Source organism: Pimephales promelas, chromosome 13, assembly GCF_988280905.1.
Source record: "Pimephales promelas chromosome 13, fPimPro1.hap1.1, whole genome shotgun sequence".
Taxonomy (NCBI): Eukaryota; Metazoa; Chordata; class Actinopteri; order Cypriniformes; family Leuciscidae; genus Pimephales; species Pimephales promelas.
The window spans coordinates 8,449,820-8,468,172 of record NC_142781.1 but is presented as its reverse complement, the minus strand read 5'-3'; the positions used below and the strand labels follow the sequence as shown (position 1 = coordinate 8,468,172).

At 40.8% G+C, this 18,353-nt stretch overlaps 3 protein-coding genes across 7 annotated transcripts in view; 2 read left to right on the top strand and 1 right to left on the bottom strand.

The window, feature by feature from the left end:
* rev3l (REV3 like, DNA directed polymerase zeta catalytic subunit) overlaps positions 1–5,401 on the top strand; it is a 99,964-nt gene extending 94,563 nt beyond the window's left edge. Inside the window, exons 30-32 of the mRNA XM_039667119.2 lie at positions 2,260–2,506; positions 2,797–3,015; positions 4,619–5,401. Coding sequence (XP_039523053.2) covers positions 2,260–2,506; positions 2,797–3,015; positions 4,619–4,759 — 607 coding nt within the window. The 3' untranslated portion in view covers positions 4,760–5,401. The remainder of the gene's footprint in view (positions 1–2,259; positions 2,507–2,796; positions 3,016–4,618) is intronic.
* Positions 5,402–5,945: 544 nt separating this feature from the next.
* Positions 5,946–10,144, bottom strand: slc60a2b (solute carrier family 60 member 2b). Its single transcript, XM_039667135.2, has 4 exons — positions 9,647–10,144; positions 8,950–9,118; positions 8,235–8,351; positions 5,946–7,683 (listed from the first exon to the last, which is right to left on the bottom strand). Exons 1-4 carry the CDS (start codon positions 9,923–9,925, stop codon positions 6,401–6,403), a joined length of 1,848 nt encoding a protein of 615 aa, XP_039523069.1. The 5' UTR covers positions 9,926–10,144; the 3' UTR covers positions 5,946–6,400.
* Positions 10,145–10,154: 10 nt separating this feature from the next.
* Positions 10,155–18,353, top strand: part of LOC120476176 (RAC-alpha serine/threonine-protein kinase) — a 99,886-nt gene continuing 91,687 nt past the window's right edge. The window contains exons 1-3 of one of the 5 annotated variants that reach the window (XM_089118402.1): positions 10,155–10,310; positions 13,042–13,156; positions 15,266–15,464. The gene's annotated coding sequence lies outside the window, so the exon portion shown is untranslated. Of the gene's footprint in view, positions 10,343–13,041; positions 13,157–13,181; positions 14,647–15,265; positions 15,465–18,353 lie in introns of those variants that run through there. The other 4 variants (XM_089118405.1, XM_089118401.1, XM_089118403.1 and 1 more) reach the window with 4 other exon arrangements.

Below are 18,353 nucleotides of genomic sequence, written 5' to 3'. Positions count from 1 at the left end.
GATGATTAGGAGGCCATGATGAACAGAGGCCACTGGGAAAATTTGGCCAGGATGCCAGGGTACTCTTTCAAAGACTTCCTGGGATTTTTTTTGTGACCACAGAGAGTCAGGGCCTCGGTTTAACGTCTCATCCGAAGGCTCTTTTGTTTTGAAAATATAGTGTCCCCATCACTTTACTGGGGTGTTAGGACCCACACAGACCACAGGGTTAGCGCCCCCTGCTGGCCTCACTAACACCTCTTCCAGCAGCAACCTGGCTTTCTCAGAAGGTCTCCCATCAAGGTACTAACCAGGCTCAGCCCTCTTGGGTGCAGGGTGATATGGCTGCTGGCATAAATTCAATTCTTTTGCCATTTTTGTTTTTTTACACACTTTTTTTTTTTTACTGATGAACATCACATCTGCATGCAAATCCTTCCCAGATTACACACAACGTATCATTTATGTAATTTATTGGTACTTTTTGGTAATTTCATAACTTACTAATTGACAACATGGTAACACTTTACAATAAGGTTCATTAGTTAACATTAGTAAATGCATTAACTTCACAGTAGTAAAATTACAATATGTAATATTTAAGGTCTTGGTAATTCATGGGAAATGGCGACTTTTGAAAATGGGCACATTACAATTAATAAATATTTAATAATTACATATTTAAACTAAACTGGCATAATCATGCTGATAATTCACAGTTTAGTGGATGTGATATCACGCTTTGAGGGCTAGTGTGGAAAATAGTGGTGAAAGTGGTGGAAATTGATTCATCCCAGTGATTTTGAATTGGTTCACAAAAAAAAAAAAAAAAAAATTCACATTGCGCTGATTTGAAACAAAATCCAACAAGCATTATTCTTTATTAGAAGTTGCATGTCTACAAATCTAAATTAAGAATTTCTCTTAATTTATTTAGCTATACGAAAAGGCCGATAATGGTTTAAAAAAACATTTCAGTAACATCTGTCATTGTAATACAGGGGTTGGACAATGAAACTGAAACACTGGCCAATGTTGGAGGTTTCACATCTATATGCCTGGCGGCCAATCTTCAGAGTGAAGCACGGGTGGATCAGTGATGGTTTGAGCTCCAATATCATGACAATCCTGATTGTATTTGATGGACACGACACTGCCGAGGACTACCAAACCCTTCTGGAGGATCATGAGCACCTGATGCTCAAACCGTGTATCAGCATGATCATGCACCAACACACACAGCAAGACTTGTGACAGGAGGGTTTGATGAGGATGAAAGTGAAGTTGAACATCACCACGTTGAGTCACCAGATCTAAATATTATTGAGGTGTTTTGGAGGAGCGAGTCCACCAGCATCATATAGTGACCTGGACACTGTTCTGGAAGAGGAACGGCTCATAATCCCTCTGGTCACTGTGAAGGACTTCTATCTGTCATTCCCAAGATGAATTGGTGCTGTATTTGGATGCAAAATGAGGCCCTCACCATACTAACACATTATTGTGTTGTAAAACCAGGTGTTTCAGTTTCATTGTCCAACCCCTGTATATTGTTAGTGTCATTGTCTCTTTGACACATTTATAATTCTATTCTAAACTATTCTGTCCTTGTTGTGAAAAAGATTGAATCGTCGACATTTCCCTTACGTAGCAGATCCACATTCATGAAACAAGATGGCTGATTTGTTTTTGTTTTTCTGTTATTAACTCGGAATAAATACTGAAAGGTTCAGTGAAGGGGCGTACTTGTTCTGTTCACGGGTGCTGTTGGGACTTTGTCTTGCATTTAAAGACTAACTATAGCCAAAGATATGCAGGCTTCACCCTTTTTCACCCACAAAACAGATTCACATGAAAGGTACATACTTGGCAAATATTGGTGCCATCAATAGCAAATATTGGTGCAGCTGTGGTGACCATGCTTATGGAGCTCTCTAATGCTTTACCTTCCCGTTAAGGGCACACATTTAAGGCTTTGTTGGACTGATGACATTAGCCTACACTACTCACTACCACTACATGCAGACCTTTCAGGACTCGCTTTATTTTCTGCATGCGTGCTGCAAGCCTATTATTGTGCTAGACTAAGGCTGTTGCTTAGCAACACATCCATTAACAGATGTTGAAATTAGATTTGAGGTATGGTTTAGGGAAATTTTATCTTTGTTGAAAATGCAGCTCCTTGTTCTGAATCCAGGCTGAATCTAAATTCACTTAAAATGTCCCACAAAGATTGCTGTATAAACCTTTTTTGTGTGCTCTTTTCTGTCTGTGTCTTAGGCGTATGATGGCACATGATCGGCGGTTGGAGCCACGTGTGGGTGAGCGTGTGCCATATGTCATTGTGTATGGGATGCCGGGAGTGCCGCTCATACAGCTGGTTCGGCGTCCTATAGAGGTGCTGCAGGACCCCAGCCTGCGCCTCAACGCCACCTACTACATCACCAAGCAGATCTTGCCACCACTTGCACGGATTTTTAACCTGATTGGAGTAGATGTGTTCATCTGGTACCACGAGTTGCCAAGGGTTAGTTACGTCATTTTGTCTTTTAGCAAATGCAGAATATGAATGATCAAGCTTGAGACTGAAACATTGTTCAGCTTTAATGGATGCATCTACTAGTTCTTGTACTTTTCGGTTGCTCTTTGTCTGTTCTGATACTGAAACATACTAGCTGTTATTGATATAAAGGCACCATCTGGTGGTGGGATAGAAGACTTTTTTTTTTAAGAAGATTTTTTTTTTTACATATTAAAATACTTTCATATGCAACTGTAAGCTGTAAACTGTCATTTGTTGGTGTTTTCATTGCACAGGTACAGAAGGCCTGGAGCTCTGCCGGAGGTGGAGGAGGAGATGAGGGCACAAGAAAGGGCACCATCTCTCAGTACTTTACAACACTGCATTGCCCAGTTTGTGATGAGCTGACACAGCTGGGAGTATGTGAGCGATGCCGGGCCGAACCGCAGTGTGTTGTGGTTCACCTACACCAAGACTTGCGGCTTTGGGAAAGCCAGCAAGACCAGCTCCTAAAGGTCAGAAGTCATGAATGCCATAGTTTGTTCACTGACCTGTTCTGATTATCTGGCTTTAACTTCTGGGAAAGAGCTACTGTATGGGTCTGTGTCTTAAAGCCTACTTGAAAACCAGTTTCAGATTATTAAAATGATTTTTTTTTCTAACTAATCACTAAGCAGATGTTCTGCTATGGTGCCCTCTAATCTGTATTTAGTACTTTTTGATTAAGAAAACTTGTCCACCAAGACTTTTTAGATATTTGTTTTATACCACATTATCTCTATAGCCCCTTTCACACAGTGCGTTGATCCCGGGAAATGCCAGGAAATTGCCAGAATGCCTTCTGTGCAGGGCTTGACATTAAAGGGTTAGTTCACCCAAAAATGAAAATTAAGTCATTAATTACTCACCCCCATGCTGTACCAACCCCGTAAGACCTTCGTCGTGGAAATATAAGGAAGTCTCGTTTCAGGCCAACAAGGAAGAAAAGGAATAGTCGAATAAACTCGTTATTTTTGTTTGTTTTTTCGCACAAAAAGTATTCTCGTCGCTTGATAAACTTATAGTTGAGCCACGGTAGTCACCTGGAATATTTAAACATTTTCTTCATTGACATTCTGGGCCGTCAAGAGCCAGTCCCTTAGGCAGCCAATGTGGTAGTGAGACAGCTCTCAAATTTAATCAAAAATATCTTCATTTGTGTTCCGAAGATGAACGAAGGTCTTACGGGGTTGGTACAGCATGGGGGTGAGTAATTAATCACTTAATTTTCATTTTTGGGTGAACTAACCCTTTAACCCCCGCCAAATGCGGGTGGATTTTACGCGTGGCGGGTAATACAGACACTCCCACTAGCCACTTTGGCGTGTTGAAAAATTGTAGTCTTGTCAAAATACATCTGACATAACAAACCAATTGCTATCTATTATGAGTACTACCTGCACAGTCTAGTGTTTGCTCTTTGGTCCGTTTGTGAATCCTCTTGAACGACATTAGGCACGCGGTTGCGGAGATTAAACTCGCGGACTGGCCGTCGGACTGAGGGCTGTTTTAGCCTGCCCTTAATTATCAAATTAATGTGATGATATAGCGATCTTTTTTAATAGCAGGAGAATCCAGACCACAGGCGTTTCTCGTGCTCTCATGCAGTGCCGCTGCTGCCAAATATGATATCGCAACACGATATCCAGACTTTATACAAACACAGAATACTATTAAACCTGCAAAATTTCAATAAATATTTAAAATTTTACTGAAGCACTTTAATAATCTACTCTCAGTTTATTTACCAGTGCTTACCTTCAGTGATCAAATTTAACCATGCAAATTACTTGATTGGTGAATTGGCAGAGCTGAATGGTCTTGTCCTTTTGTTGTGAGACCTGGAATGGCAGTGCAGCGGAGAACTTGTGTTGTACTCTCTGTACAGGCAGGCATGCCATTTCCTTCAGCCCGACTCTTAATTTTCTTTAGCTTTTGGTGTGGAAGACCACTTTTTGCAACACATTTTATGTACGAAAGGGCCTTAAGCTACAATGAGGACCTGATTTGGTCAAAAGTGTCTAGCTATATGCTTCATGTTTGTCATGTATCAATCTTTTGTTGTTATTTGATTGATAGGTATGTCGAAGTTGCAGTGGCAGTGCAGAGCGTCAGGTGCCATGTGTCTCACTGGACTGTCCTATACTCTACAAGCTGTCTCGTGTCAGTCGGCATCTTTCCCGAGGACCATACCTTCGCCAGCTACTGGAGCAGTTCTGAGAGTCCTCTTTCATTTTACTCTGGTGCTACTAACACTGTGCCATTCCGCACAATTTCTGTGTCATAGTTTGAAAAGGTGCTTTTCCCCCCTACGTGAGCTTTGAGAGATTCCATCTAATACTTTCTGACTGCAGTGTAGGGAGATTGAAGAGGCCTTAAATACAGAAAAGAGGAAGATGATATTAATGCACTGTGTTTGAATTTGCTTCATGGTTGTTGTCAGAGTGTTAAATAATTTGGTATATTTCTGCAGATTGACAGGCCAAACATTTACAGCATAATCCTCTCTAAACTGAACCTCATACTGTAGCAATTTATAAATCAAGGAGATTCAGTACTGGCTGTAATTCTTGTGGAGCAATGATTTGACTGAAATTATTCCGCCCCGCCCTGGTAAAGTGTCTTGTAAATAAGTCTGGCATATGATGATCCAAAATTCTGTCTGTGAGCACTGATGAAAAAAAAAGAAACTAAAATATTGGAGGGTTTTTTATACCCTGCTTATTTTTGTCTGCCCATTCTCTACAGAGGCAAGTCTGAGAAAAAGCAAGTCAGTATCAGCCTTAACTTGGACTTCGGCAATATGGTTCATAATTTATATTGTCTGTGTGCACAATTGTACTTTTTTTTTTTTTTTTTTTTGCCTTTTAAAAAACTTTTCTAATGCTTTCTCTATTCTAAACCAGACATTGTTACCTACCTATGTAAAAACTCGAGAGCTTTCCGAGATCTGTAACCTGTTTTTGTAAACTTGTAAAAACTTAAGGTGCTTTGTTTTTAAAGAACATTTGTGGGTGGAGATTTAATATTGATATAATAAAAGTTGATGTATTTAACAAATGCTTGTTTCTATTTAAATGGGCCCTTTGGTTTTTACATCACTACTGTAATTCACAAATTAGTCAAATATGTATGCGGTGTAGGATTTCTTCCACATATTGGTTAACAAAGCAATAAAAATGTAATACAGATCGATTTGATTTGATGCAAAATTGTGAAATTGCATCATGTCCAACCCAGAAGTGACTTGTCTGTCTATACCGAAAGCAAAACTAAATTAAATTCACACAATTTAAGCCATAATGTGCTAATATTTAGTAGTTCCCAAGCAATCCATTTGACTGAATAGAAATTATTTGTTAACATAAAAAGGAGGATGCTCAAGAAAGACTTCAGCATCAAAATATTACTATTAATGAAACTTTTTATACATCCAATCTAACCATACAATACAAAAACAAGTCTTAATCTTTTCACAATTCTTAAAACCAGTGTATTGTGCTGGTTACAATTTACAAAACCTTCAATTCGAGGTAAATCAATCAACAACAAATGAGGAGAGATATAGAAGTCCCAAAATCTTAACATACATTAGTGTCCAATAACAAGGCTGATCGTCATTGACAGGACATTTCTCAGTTAATGTCTAAAATGAGATATCAGATAATCCTGTACAGTGGTGAGTCGGAAAAGGTTTGGTGTTGCCATAAGGAACGTCAAACATGCAACTGGCATTTAGAAAGTGCAAATCAACTGGCTAGTGTGATCTTTTCACCAAAGAAAAAAATGCTTCAGGTTGATGTGAAGAGCAGGATTTAGCTTCTCGGATCTTCTCCGAATTCTTTGACGCAGTGCAATATATCAGTCTTTCTTCTCCCTGTTGAGGGACAATAAGAGTTTGCGTCTGGGAGAGTCTGTGGAAAAAGATGGACTGTTAGTCAGAGGTTGGGCCAGGGTTGTGGTGTCTTTTGAGGGTGCTGACAATGGAGTGGCCACTGAGTGGGCAGCAAGTGCACTGGCTGCAACATCAGGTGGCACCGAGGCTTTGGAAGGAGAGGTCAACAGGCTGGCGTCGTCCATCTCTATCACCTCAAAGTCTGCATCATTCCACTGGTCGGCTTCACTTTCATTTTCTTGTTCCTCTTCCTCCAAGTTTTCCAGCAGCGCTTGGCGGTACTCGCTGTCATCCGCATCCTTGGTACGTCTCCCTGATGTTTTCCGTGAGGTGGTGTCCCCTCCTGGGGATGCTAGTTTGTACAAGACCGGGAAAAGGATAGAAGTGAAGGTGGATGTGCAAAGTGCCAGGTACATCAGCAATGGCTGATTCTGCACCTTCCCCAGTAAAAAGCCCAACAGAGCGGGCAAAACCATTTCTCCAAGAGCTGCGCCCACCACAAACACTGAAGCTGAGCGGCCCGTCACAGTCGTGTACTGCTCAACCCATGCGATCCCGCTGGGAAAGGTGGTAGACATGGAGATACCATAGAGGCCAGTGCAGGTCCAGAGCATTGGGACATTTTTGTTAAAAAGACACAGCAGGAGTGAGGAAACCGTGGTGCCCACTAGACTCATCAGGATCAGGGTGACTGGGCGCAGGCAAGTTGCAAAGAATATGGCCAGACCACGACCAACTGCAAACGTTCCCCAGAACAGTGAGTTCAGTCCCGCTGCATGAGCCGGTTCCAAATGAACGTAGTCCTTGCTGTAGGTAAATATAAAGGAACCGTACGCCACCTCACTTCCAACATAGAAAAAGAAGAACACGGACAGCAGGAATATTAGTATGTTGTGACGTTTGGAGAACAGCTGCTTCCCTGAGGGTGTCTTTGCCCTATTTGAGTTGGGGGAACAGCAGTACAGGATAAAAAAAAAGAGTGACACAAGTAAAACGAAAGCACCAATCACGACGTAGGCCCACATGGATGGTAAAGAAATGCCGATTGGCAGGGAGGATTGCACGATGGTCTTAGATGCGTGGCCAGACACCAGAGGAGTGTTAATCGAGTCATTGTGGGAATGGTGGCCAAACAGCAGCTTGGCTATGATTGGGGAAGCAAAGGCTCCAGCAGCGAAGCAAAAGTGCAAAGCCTGCAGATGAGGCCCAGCCTGCTCTCCCCATGTGTTCAGTATAAGAACATTACCACCTGTTGACAACCAGAAACTACAGTTACAGTAGAAGCTATAAAGGTGTTTTCAGGGTTCGCGCAAATACTGTAAAATGAAATTCAAGGACTTTTAAGCACTGCAGACTGTGGTAACTTTGTCATAGTATCCTTTCAATGGATAAAGATATCGCTTTCCTTATTCAAACTGATTTTTTCTTCCATGACTATATGATTGACCTAAATAATGAAAGCTGTATCATATATTGAACAATATCACACTCATAGCCATGCGAAATGGCTCTATATCTATATCAGATGAGCTGCAGTGTTCATTTTGTGTGAAAAGATTGCTTTATCAATAGAAGTAAACACTAATTTGACATATATTGTATTTCAATAATGCAAGGGCTTTTCAAGTATCTTTTCATAAATATGGACTTAAATTTCTAAAAGTCTAATTAAAGTACTTCAAGCATTTTAAGCACCTTGTACGAACCCTGTATTTTATATTGAGTGTCAAAATCACATTGTTAATTGCTTAATGCTGGTATTACATACTATAACACGGTCTACACAAGGAGCATGCTTACCTGTATCTAAAATTCCCATTGAAACCCCCACACCGGACATAAAAACAGTGAGCAGCCAATCCTTTTTACAGAAGGGAGTGCCAGACATCCCAAACGCTGTGATTAACATTGAGAAGCCTGCAGACAATAACCAAACATGAGCAATGAATCATATCACATATCAACAAAAAAATATAATTAAATACAAAAAAAAAAAAGGGCAGAACATACTCGAGTGTACTACTGACAGATGTCCTTTAACTGCCACGACTTTTCAAAACATTTCAGTCAAAAAATATGCAACTCTGTGGGGTCCTACCACAAAACATACACCATGAGACATGGTCCCAACAACTATCATTGAACTCATGCGTGATAGTTGGTAGCAGAGTGACAGGGAATTATCCTGGGTTAATTTAGCTTGCTTTTCTGTAGCCTTTCTCTTTATTTAGCCCTTTTAGTGCTTTCCCTTTTCTCTTTTTGCATAATTTTAATTTACAGTTCTGCTCTATAAATCTTTGCGTCAGATCACTAGATTTGAGTAACCTTTCATAGGATTTCAAACACATTAGCTTCATCAGGTGATTACCCAGAGTCCATATCTTTAACTGTTAGACCAACTCCCATAATAATTAAACACAAATTTTTATAAGTAAATCATTCACTAAAGTTAAATATTAAAAAGCTTCTTTCATTTAACACATTGTCTTTTTCTCTGTGGAGTTAATGGCCTTACCAGAAAGCAGATAGGGATTCACACAGTCAAAAAGGACCCCTCCTATCAGGGAGCCTCCAATGTATCCTGATGCACGACTCACAAATATATAGGATAAGGAACTCATGTTCTTTTTGACATTGGTAGCCAGGTCTTCAAAGGTAGGGCCCAATACAGCGATGGCCATTCCCTATAAATATACCATATAAATAATATGAAAATACAAGAAATATAAAAACACAGAAGATAATCTATGTGCAGCACATTCCAACATGTGCACATAAAATGGACTGCTATATGACAGCAACAAGGTACAGTAATGACTTAAAATGGTAATTTATATTCACATACCAGTATTTTTATGGTACTTCAAACAATACCAAGATATATTGTGTGGATGCATACAATATGTTTAAAAACTATGACTGTTATGTTAACCAGTCATGTTACACCACTACAAACTTTTCAGACATTTTCCCTTAAGAAAATTATCCTGTTTTAGTACAATACTGTAGCTAGACGAACAGGAAATTACCATAGCAATGACTTGAACATCTATTCAGTTATTTTCATTCAGTTGCTTTTTAAAAAAGCCACAGAACACCTTCAGACATAAAATAACAGGAGATGGGACATTAAAATCACAGGGTTCAAAGCCCTATGTGTTCATATGATCGTTTTCTCTTTCCCATATGCAAGCTGAACATTACAGACCCACCAGTCCGAGAAACGATGCGCAAAGCGAAAGGCTGACCAGCCATCGCCAGCATGCCCCAGCATTGCTCTGGCTTCGTCCGGGTCGAATTACATCAACCTGGTCGGAGTCCGGGTTCATGACCCCTTTACCCCCCTTCAGCGCACTTCTCAGACCCTTCTTAATGTCTTTACGCTTGTCGAAAAGCGTGTCCTCCTCCTGCTCGTCGTGGTCAATGTCCTCTTCCATCCTGGCAAACCGAACGTGTTTCTTCTTCGGCGCTGCTTCATCAGCAGGTGTCATGGCAGCACGAGCTCGCGCTGTGGTGTACGTAAAAATCGTCAACCCTGCGCTGAAGCGTTTCGTAGGTTTATGGCCGACCTCCTAAAATGACCCACATTTGACCTATTCGCGACTATCAACGTACTGTAATAATAGCTTTATTAAAAAAAAAAAAAAAAACACCAGTGAAACTGAACACAAAATTGGCGACGATCATTAGTTCTGCAGAAACACCGCGGTATTATTATACACACAGTCAATTTCAGAGACCAGTCAAAACTTCCGGATACAATTGTGAGCGCGCATGCGCAAAAACGCAGCCCAACGCCGACGGTCACCAGATCTGTCCGTCTCTCCTGAACTCACAAGATGCATGTTCAATCGGCGAAACCAAGCTCTAACCGGGGTAACACTCTTCTACAGCCTACACTTCTTAATGTATGTTATGTTCAGTAAGTTAGTTCCTATGTACACGAAGGCGTCATTTCTAATTTGTGGTGCCAATGGTTACATGACAAACTAAACCAAAATCACGCAGCCTAAAGTAAATCAAAATAAAACATTTTTATAAATAATGTTAGTTGGCATGAAACAGAAATTGTGTTCTTTTCTTCCCTTCTGTTGTGACATATCCAAGTGAAACAGCTTCTCAGTTGAGAAGAAAATGTATTCATTTGACTATCAGGAATTGATTAAATGCTTTTTGATTTCGTAATAATAAGGTACACAGATAAATCATAGTAACCACTGCAATTCCGTTAAAAAATAAGAATTTAATTCATTTTGATTTAATTGATGACTTTAAATAACAAGTCCCAGAATGTTTACTGATATTTCTGTAGTGTAGGGCTAGACATTTTCAAAGTTGTGTCCCAGTCCAGCATTGCTGGTCAGCAGCATGTTTTGCACGCTGGACCATTGGGTGCTGGTTTCTGGTTTGCCGTTCCACAGAATTGTAACAGTGTTCAAATAAATGGGGGAGATATTAAGAATATGAGCAAAACTGTCCTAGGTCTAAAAAATACAAAACCTCAGAGCACACTAAATCCACTTCAGAATCATGTGGCTCTGGCTGGCCCCAAATCGTGAGATGTCGAGAAAATGTAATGTTGCACATTGTATTGAGTCTGCAACTACTTTTTTTTTTTTATCACTTGGCCTTTATTTATTGTTAGGCCTATATATATTTTCCTAAAAAACATTCTGTATTGTCTCTTTTTAAATACTTAGTACTATAAATGTTTTTTTTTTTTTAAATCATGCCAATAAAGCTTTGACTCATTGTCTAGGCCAGTAGGTGATGATAAATCTCTTTGGGCATCTCTTTGGGACATTCTAAAACGCTGAATGTGAAAAAGGCTTAATGTGGCTTTTTGTATTAAGACAGTGATATTAAAAGACCAAACTCATTCAACATCTTAGAAGCGATACTATGAAAAATCATATGAACTTAGAATATGAACGCAACACGTTAAGCATTTTCCTCCCATAGAAAACCGCTATTAGAAAAGGCTTAACATGGCTTACTGTACTAATACAGAGATATTAAAAGACCAATCTCAGTCAACATCATATTAATAAGCCATACTATGTACAAAAAAATCAGATGATCCCAGGGCCAGTTGCATTTCCACTGTCACTTCCGGGGCTTAATCTGGGCTTACTCGGGGCCAACGGCCAGGGTTTTCTAAGGTTTTCTATACAAACTATTTAATGAACTGTGAAGTTTTTTGGTCCATCCAGGATGAACTAATGAGACACAAATAGATGCAGAGACTTTTGCTGCATGTGTGGTCAATTCTTTTGTGGAACTATTCTAAGGCCTAGATGATGCAGTCAGCAGAGATGTGCGGTGACACCTTAAGCTCACTGAACCTTGTCGTCATTTCCCCTTGGCATGATGGGGTCGTGACCTGCAAAACACACAAAAAGGAATGCTTCAGATAATATGCGTAGATTATTCAACCAAATTAACCTTTCCCTACAAAAACATAACAAAACTATAATTGTATCCCTTGACGCCGAAAAAGCATTTGACAAAGTTAACTGGACATTTCTTTTTAACACTCTACATAGATTTGGCTTTTGAGATTCATTCATCCACTAGATTAAAATATACTTCACCTAGGGCCACAATAACAACAAATGGGATCACATTCACAAAATTTCACACTTCACAGTGGAACCAGACAAGGATGCCCACTTTCTCTTTCTTTATTTGCCATATTTGCAGCAGCAATACGACAAAATGATAATATCAAAGGAATACAAAACTTCAATACTCAACATAAGATCTGACTTTATGCAGATGATTTGTTTACAAAACCCTTATGAGTCATTGAAAAAAAACCTTTAAAAATATTAATAGTTTTTCTAAACTTTCTATTTATACAATAAACTGTTATACAATAAACTGTTTATACAATAAACTGCTGTTCCTCAATTTGTGTTTCCCATTTGAACGGTCAGCTTATGAGGCCCTGCTGCTTGCGCTGGGACTATAAGGCTTTAACTTCAATTTTTAAGAAATTATTCTCTAATCGGTTGCATATAATATCGTGAATATATCCCTCGAATGTATACTGTAGTCCCTTTTGTCTTGCTCTCTCAGATATTTCACTTGTTCGCCGAAAATTACTAATTATCTCATTGGGAATGACTGACACCGGGTGCATCCACACTATAATAGATGGGCCAGCTGCGAAAGCTTGACAGGCGTAGCAACAGTAACTAGGGAGGGCGGGGCTTAGCGAAGGGTCAATTGAACAGGTGTTCCTAATAATCCTTTAGGTGAATATGTATGTGTATATGTATCTGTATATATATGTATGTATGTATGTATATATATATATATATATATATATATGTGTGTGTGTGTGTGTGTGTGTGTGTATAATGTTCGATAAGTTGTACTTTTATTTCATTTAAAATCTGCATATTTTTACTATTGCTATTTATGTTTTATTAAAGATGGTGGTAGTAGGGATGATGATATTGATATTATTATTATTATTATATAATTATTAGCCTTCCCTTCCTCTCTCTTCCTATAAACAACAATTCTGAAAATATTACCTATAAATATTAATACAATTTTGTTTAAAATATAAATGGTCTGGGTCGGGCATCTGTTCTAGGTGCTGTTGGTGGGTGCAACTGGCATGCCCTGCTGTTGGCATAATCATTACAGACTCAGTGGTTGGACTGACTGGCCCTTCCCTTTCACTGCCTCTGGCCAAACCCCTCCCTCAGGTAAAATAATACAATTTAATTTTTGGATGACCCAAAAGAAAGATTGCCATCATGAAACAAGAATGCGATCGTGATACAGTATGTGATAGCCTACGATCATTTTCTGACAGTTTCAGATATTCAGCATGATCTTCACACAGTGTGTTTGCTGCTACGATCTATGCTAAAATTTAACCTGCTTACCTCAAGCTCTTTTCTCTTCCTTTTTTGCTGCTTCCTCTTTTTGTGTGATTCATCACTGTCTTTTTGTTTACCACTAGTGCAGGCTGATGACGTTTTATTCTTCTCTAGAGACTTGTGTCATAGCCTACGAGTGGGAATCTTCACACAGTCTACATGCACATTGTACCCAAGTTTAATAGGTCTATGTTGCACAGTGTGATTTGTAATGATCTTATAGGATTGCCAAAAGTGTTCAGCCGTACCGGGCTTTAGAGTAGTAACATCCAACCCAAGGTTCAGCTGCAGTGGTGGAAGGGATACGTTGCTTCTACTGCTCTACCACCAGGAGGTGTCCTGGGTGAGAGGGGGTCCCCCGGCTGATGAGCCTGCAGCTGAGCTATAGGCAGAACTGCATCTACCTGTCAAATAATGAGAGCATAACATTAAGGTTATCTTTTAAATATCTTTTTCTTTCTTCTCTATGAAGGGTTTTTAAACCCGTCATGATCTAAAATGTCATGTAAGGTGATCTGTGACCCCGTCATGAAGTTTCTCAAGAAGATCCAGGCTTTCTGTAAAGGTTTTCAGAAGAGAGATGATTAGTCCTGTTTGATTTTGAGATATGTAGTTTATGGGTAATGTTACCATGAAATACACTGCATGTGTTGCTGTTACTATGGCATTCTCTGGATGCCCATGAACATTTATTCATTGCTAAACATTCACTGTCAATCTGTTGTGTTTTACACTTTGCTTATTTGTCATCAAGGTTTGACACTAATCATTTTACTGTCACTTGTGTCAGAGCTTTGATTGACAAAAGGTTAGTAGATTCTTTACCCTCAAATCTCCTAAATAAAGTGATGAAAGCAACTTTATGTACTTTAGAACTGTTGCTTCAAGGCTTTGATTATCTATTTCAGTTTTATCTTAAGTGTCTACATACACAAATTAGAATTTAATGAAACAATTCTTAATAGAAATTTCATGAAGAATAAATTCGTGTCAACTTACCAGTTCAATGAGGTCCTCAGACAAGCACTTCATAACAAATTTGATGGCCACCTAAAAAATAAAGAGCGTAAGTGAACTGATCCATTTTTTGTTATTTACATGATAATAATCCACAATCTTTTTTAAAACATGTTTTGATCAAAACTGTAATCCCTGATGTGTATGTCAGGACTTGAAAGATAGAAGGAAACAAGAGGCAAGAAAAGTTTGGTGTATCCAGAAAGAGCAACATGCTGGTTTGTCGTCTGATTTTCAAATTCCTTCATGGACAATGCCATGGGATCCCGATGCCAGTTTCTTTCCCACATCATAAAGTGAGTCGAAGGATCCTGAAAACACACAACAGCATGAGACTGAAGTGCTTGTGACTAAATACACCTGTGCAGATCATGCAAGCAACCAACCGGTGTGGAGATTACAAATAAAATCAGTGGACAGGCTGAAATTGACACATGAATAATTAGCAGGTTTTGCTTTTCATGTTCCTTATACTTTAGATAGCAACTTCTTGGATCTGCAATCAGTATTTTTCAAAAATAATGTAATTGTTTAAAAATATATAAAAAAAGGAAGTAAACATTGTAACAGGACACTCAGTAATCTTGTAATTTCAGATGCACTGGTAGTCATATTTTTTCAAAAAAGACAATATAATGCTAATATTTCATGCATCACACAGTGAAACCATTATGACAGTGGGCAACTGGATATTAAGTTTTTCAATGGCGTCTCCTGTGAAGCTGATCTTCTGTTCGCATTCAGTCACTTCACACGGCCCGACCGTCACTCGCAGGAACAAGTTTATGCCGACTACAAACTTTTATCCACACTTCACAAAATATCGGCCCATATATTGGCCTTGGTGATATATCGGTCGACCACTATATGTGAGTTTTGATTTGTATTAATGTCCTGTTGGGCTAATCTTCACAGGCCATCTGTTGGGCTGCTTCTGGGTTCTCTCTCAGATGACACAGCAGCGCTGGTTGATGATTGAGCGTAATCCACCATTGGCTCGGTCTCAAGCACATCTGTGGCTGGAGTCGGCTCCTGTCTGTGAGTTTGAGGACGCTCCTGCAATGACACAGCTGTGCTGGTCGATGGTTGAGCACTGCTGCTATCCATTCCTCAGGTAAATACTGATATGCGTCCACGAACACGTCACTGCTGCTATCCATTCCCTCAGGTAAAGTTGCATAATGTTTACTTTCTGCATGTTGCCTAAAGCTAACATCAGAATCATCAGGCTGAAGCTGACACATACCTGTCAAGTTTTGGATTTGAAAATAAGGGAAATTTTCCGGTCCCACCACCCCAACCAAGCTCCAGTATCCCTTATGGTATATTTGAGGGTAGCCTATATATAAAGAGTATTTATTTAAACACCTGTCTTACAATGTCCCCCTGCTCCTCTTTGTTTCCCCCACATTGTCACTCATCATCTGACCTTGCGACAACTGTCATCTACCTGTAGTTATCGTGAAGCTAGTGACAGAGCTCAGATTGGGAATGTTTTTGTTTTTTTTACTCCGCTTGGGGTATTATTATATTTTAATAACGCAGGTTAAAATACGGGTGATTTACGGGAAAATACTAAAACGAGAGGACGTCGGGAAGGAAGGGTAAAATACGGGACTTTCCCGGCCAAAACTGGATACTTGACAGGTATGAGCTGACATGAATCAGAGAGGTAATAACAAGAGACTCACAAACTTGTGATTGTCAAAACTTTTGTTAGCCTAACTAAACATAATTCGATTACGTTTAGTGACATCATGGTGCAATAATTGGTATAGCATACTGCTTTTATTATTGGATCCATGTATCCATCATGCCTTGTTGCCACTGTGCAGGCTGGTGGTGGTGGTGTAATGGTGTGGGGTGTGTTCTCTTACGAGAGTTTCTCTCGTATTGCCTAAGCTACAGTAGCTTATGCTACGGGAAAGATTAATCTTTTCTGAGAAGTTTAAGCCAAAAAATTATCCTTTCATTTTGTATCCATTGTCAACGAAGTTCATCTGCAGCAGACCATGAGCGGGCTAGCTAGCAGCTCATTGGTTCGCTCAGGGAGAACTGCTACAGCCTATGAGGGAACTCGGTTGAACTCGCGGCCAATGAGAAGCTGACACGCTATCATTGCGTTAAAGCCCGCCAAAATGGCGTGGCCCAAGTCTATAAATAGGCGAGTTTTCCGCTGTTTTCCGATTTTCATCAATTCAGCGAGGCTATACGCATCTGCTGATCTCCGAGAGGAAGCCGCGTCGCCGTTTTCCGATTTTCATCAATTCAGCGAGGCTATACGCATCTGCTGATCTCCGAGTGGAAGCCGCGTCGCCATCAAGAAGGCATCTCTTTGCAAGCGTGGACAGAGTCTGAGGAAGCTGGCCGTCTTCGCCACCTTCAGTCATCCTGTGTGCTAACGCCATCCGGCGACATATCCTTACATTTGTATTTTGCTTGTGTAATGTCACAAAAGAGCAGCAAGCATCTTTTAAAGATGCCTTGCACACCTGCGGCTCATGCCGTGCCCCTCTCAGCGCCAGAGTCTGCCGGAGCTGTATGAGGGACGAGCCGCTTACAGCTGTGCCGACGGCGGCTAGCTTTCTTTACTTTACAAGAGAGGGTCCCCGTGCATAGCTTCACCAAAAATGGGTTTATGGTGTGTTAGTTCCGCTGAGGCTGGACCTGTTCGCCACTATCACGCCCTCTTATCTGCTCGGCTCAGTGGTAAAACACAAAGCTTTTCGCGCCAGAGACCCGTGTTCGATTCCGGCTCTTGCAGATAATTTTATGCAGCTCTGAGCTCGCGGCCAGCTTTCTTATGTTATAGAAAGTGGCCACGCTCTCCCGCGCACATGCGTCAGCGGCGACATGAGAAACGAGTGTGTTTAGCCCGCCGAGGCCGGTTTGCACCCATCTCTCTAAAGTTTCTTTTTCCTCGTTCGAGCGGCCGAAAATGTCTATATTGCAGCAACGAGCCAGTCATAACATGAACGCCTGCAATAACGCCGACAGATTAAAATTGACGCTATTTCTGTTCTAGTGTAATAGGTGCCCACACCCCTGTGCTCACCCATATTAAAACACAGCATTCCTATGTCCTATGTTTCTCTTTCCTCGTTCGAGCGGCCGAAAATGTCTACATTGCAGCAACGAACCAGTCATAACATGAACGCCTGCAATAACGCCGACAGATTAAAATTGACGCTATTTCTGTTCTAGTGTAATAGGTGCCCACACCCCTGTGCTCACCCATATTAAAACACAGCATTCCTATGTCTAACAGAGCCCACTCTCTTAGCTGGCTATGCCGCTAGAGTGTTATCTGTAACAGATGTGCCCACGACTGTGCTCACATCTTCTTTCTGCCCGCTCTATTACACGGCCAGGTCGCGCGCATCCCAGCCTCTTCAGTCTCGTGCCCGCTTGCAGCACTCACGTTTCTACATGCACGCTGCCCTGTGCTCGTCACAAGTGCAGCCTTTTCAGGCTATATATAGTCTTCAGCCGCTTACAGCCAACCAAACACCTTCACAAGATTCTATAATCTGCGAATAGAGCCGGTGTCCTCTCACGTACTCGCTTCCGCCAGTACTGGACCCGCTTAGGTGTCTTCGCTTGCTCGCCATTCCACTCCCCAGAGACTGGATAAGGGCGATATTTCCTCCAGCACCCACGATGCGGGCACCACTGCTGTTGCTTTGGTGCTGGCTAGGTGCCTCCATGTGCACGGTTCCCTCCGGTAACTGTCTCATGTGTATTTTCCACTGTAAGCCTCTCTGAGCATGTGTCTTCCCTTGGCAAGTCATCTGCCACTCCTGGAGTTAAGTCTCTAGCCACCCGTAGGTTGGTGCTCCAGTGATCTCCATATGTAGTTCCTACGGGGCCATATGTGTATTCTTAAGTCCTCCTTCGGTAGGCATCTGGTTGCATGTCCCTCCCTGGATATGCTTCCCAGTGTACCTTGGTATTCCTATGTATAAGTAGTTCTCCTGGGTTAAGTTGTCAGGAGTCCAGACTT

What these genes read in the sequence shown, in the direction of transcription:
- slc60a2b (XM_039667135.2), bottom strand. Translation starts at nt 9,925, where the DNA reads ATGACACCTGCTGATGAAGCAGCGCCGAAGAAGAAACACGTTCGGTTT. An exon ending in GCGCATCGTTTCTCGGACTG is followed by an intron (nt 9,119 to 9,646) that starts GTGGGTCTGTAA and finishes GTATATTTATAG; the next exon opens with GGAATGGCCATCGCTGTATT. An exon ending in GAATCCCTATCTGCTTTCTG is followed by an intron (nt 8,352 to 8,949) that starts GTAAGGCCATTA and finishes TATTGTCTGCAG; the next exon opens with GCTTCTCAATGTTAATCACA.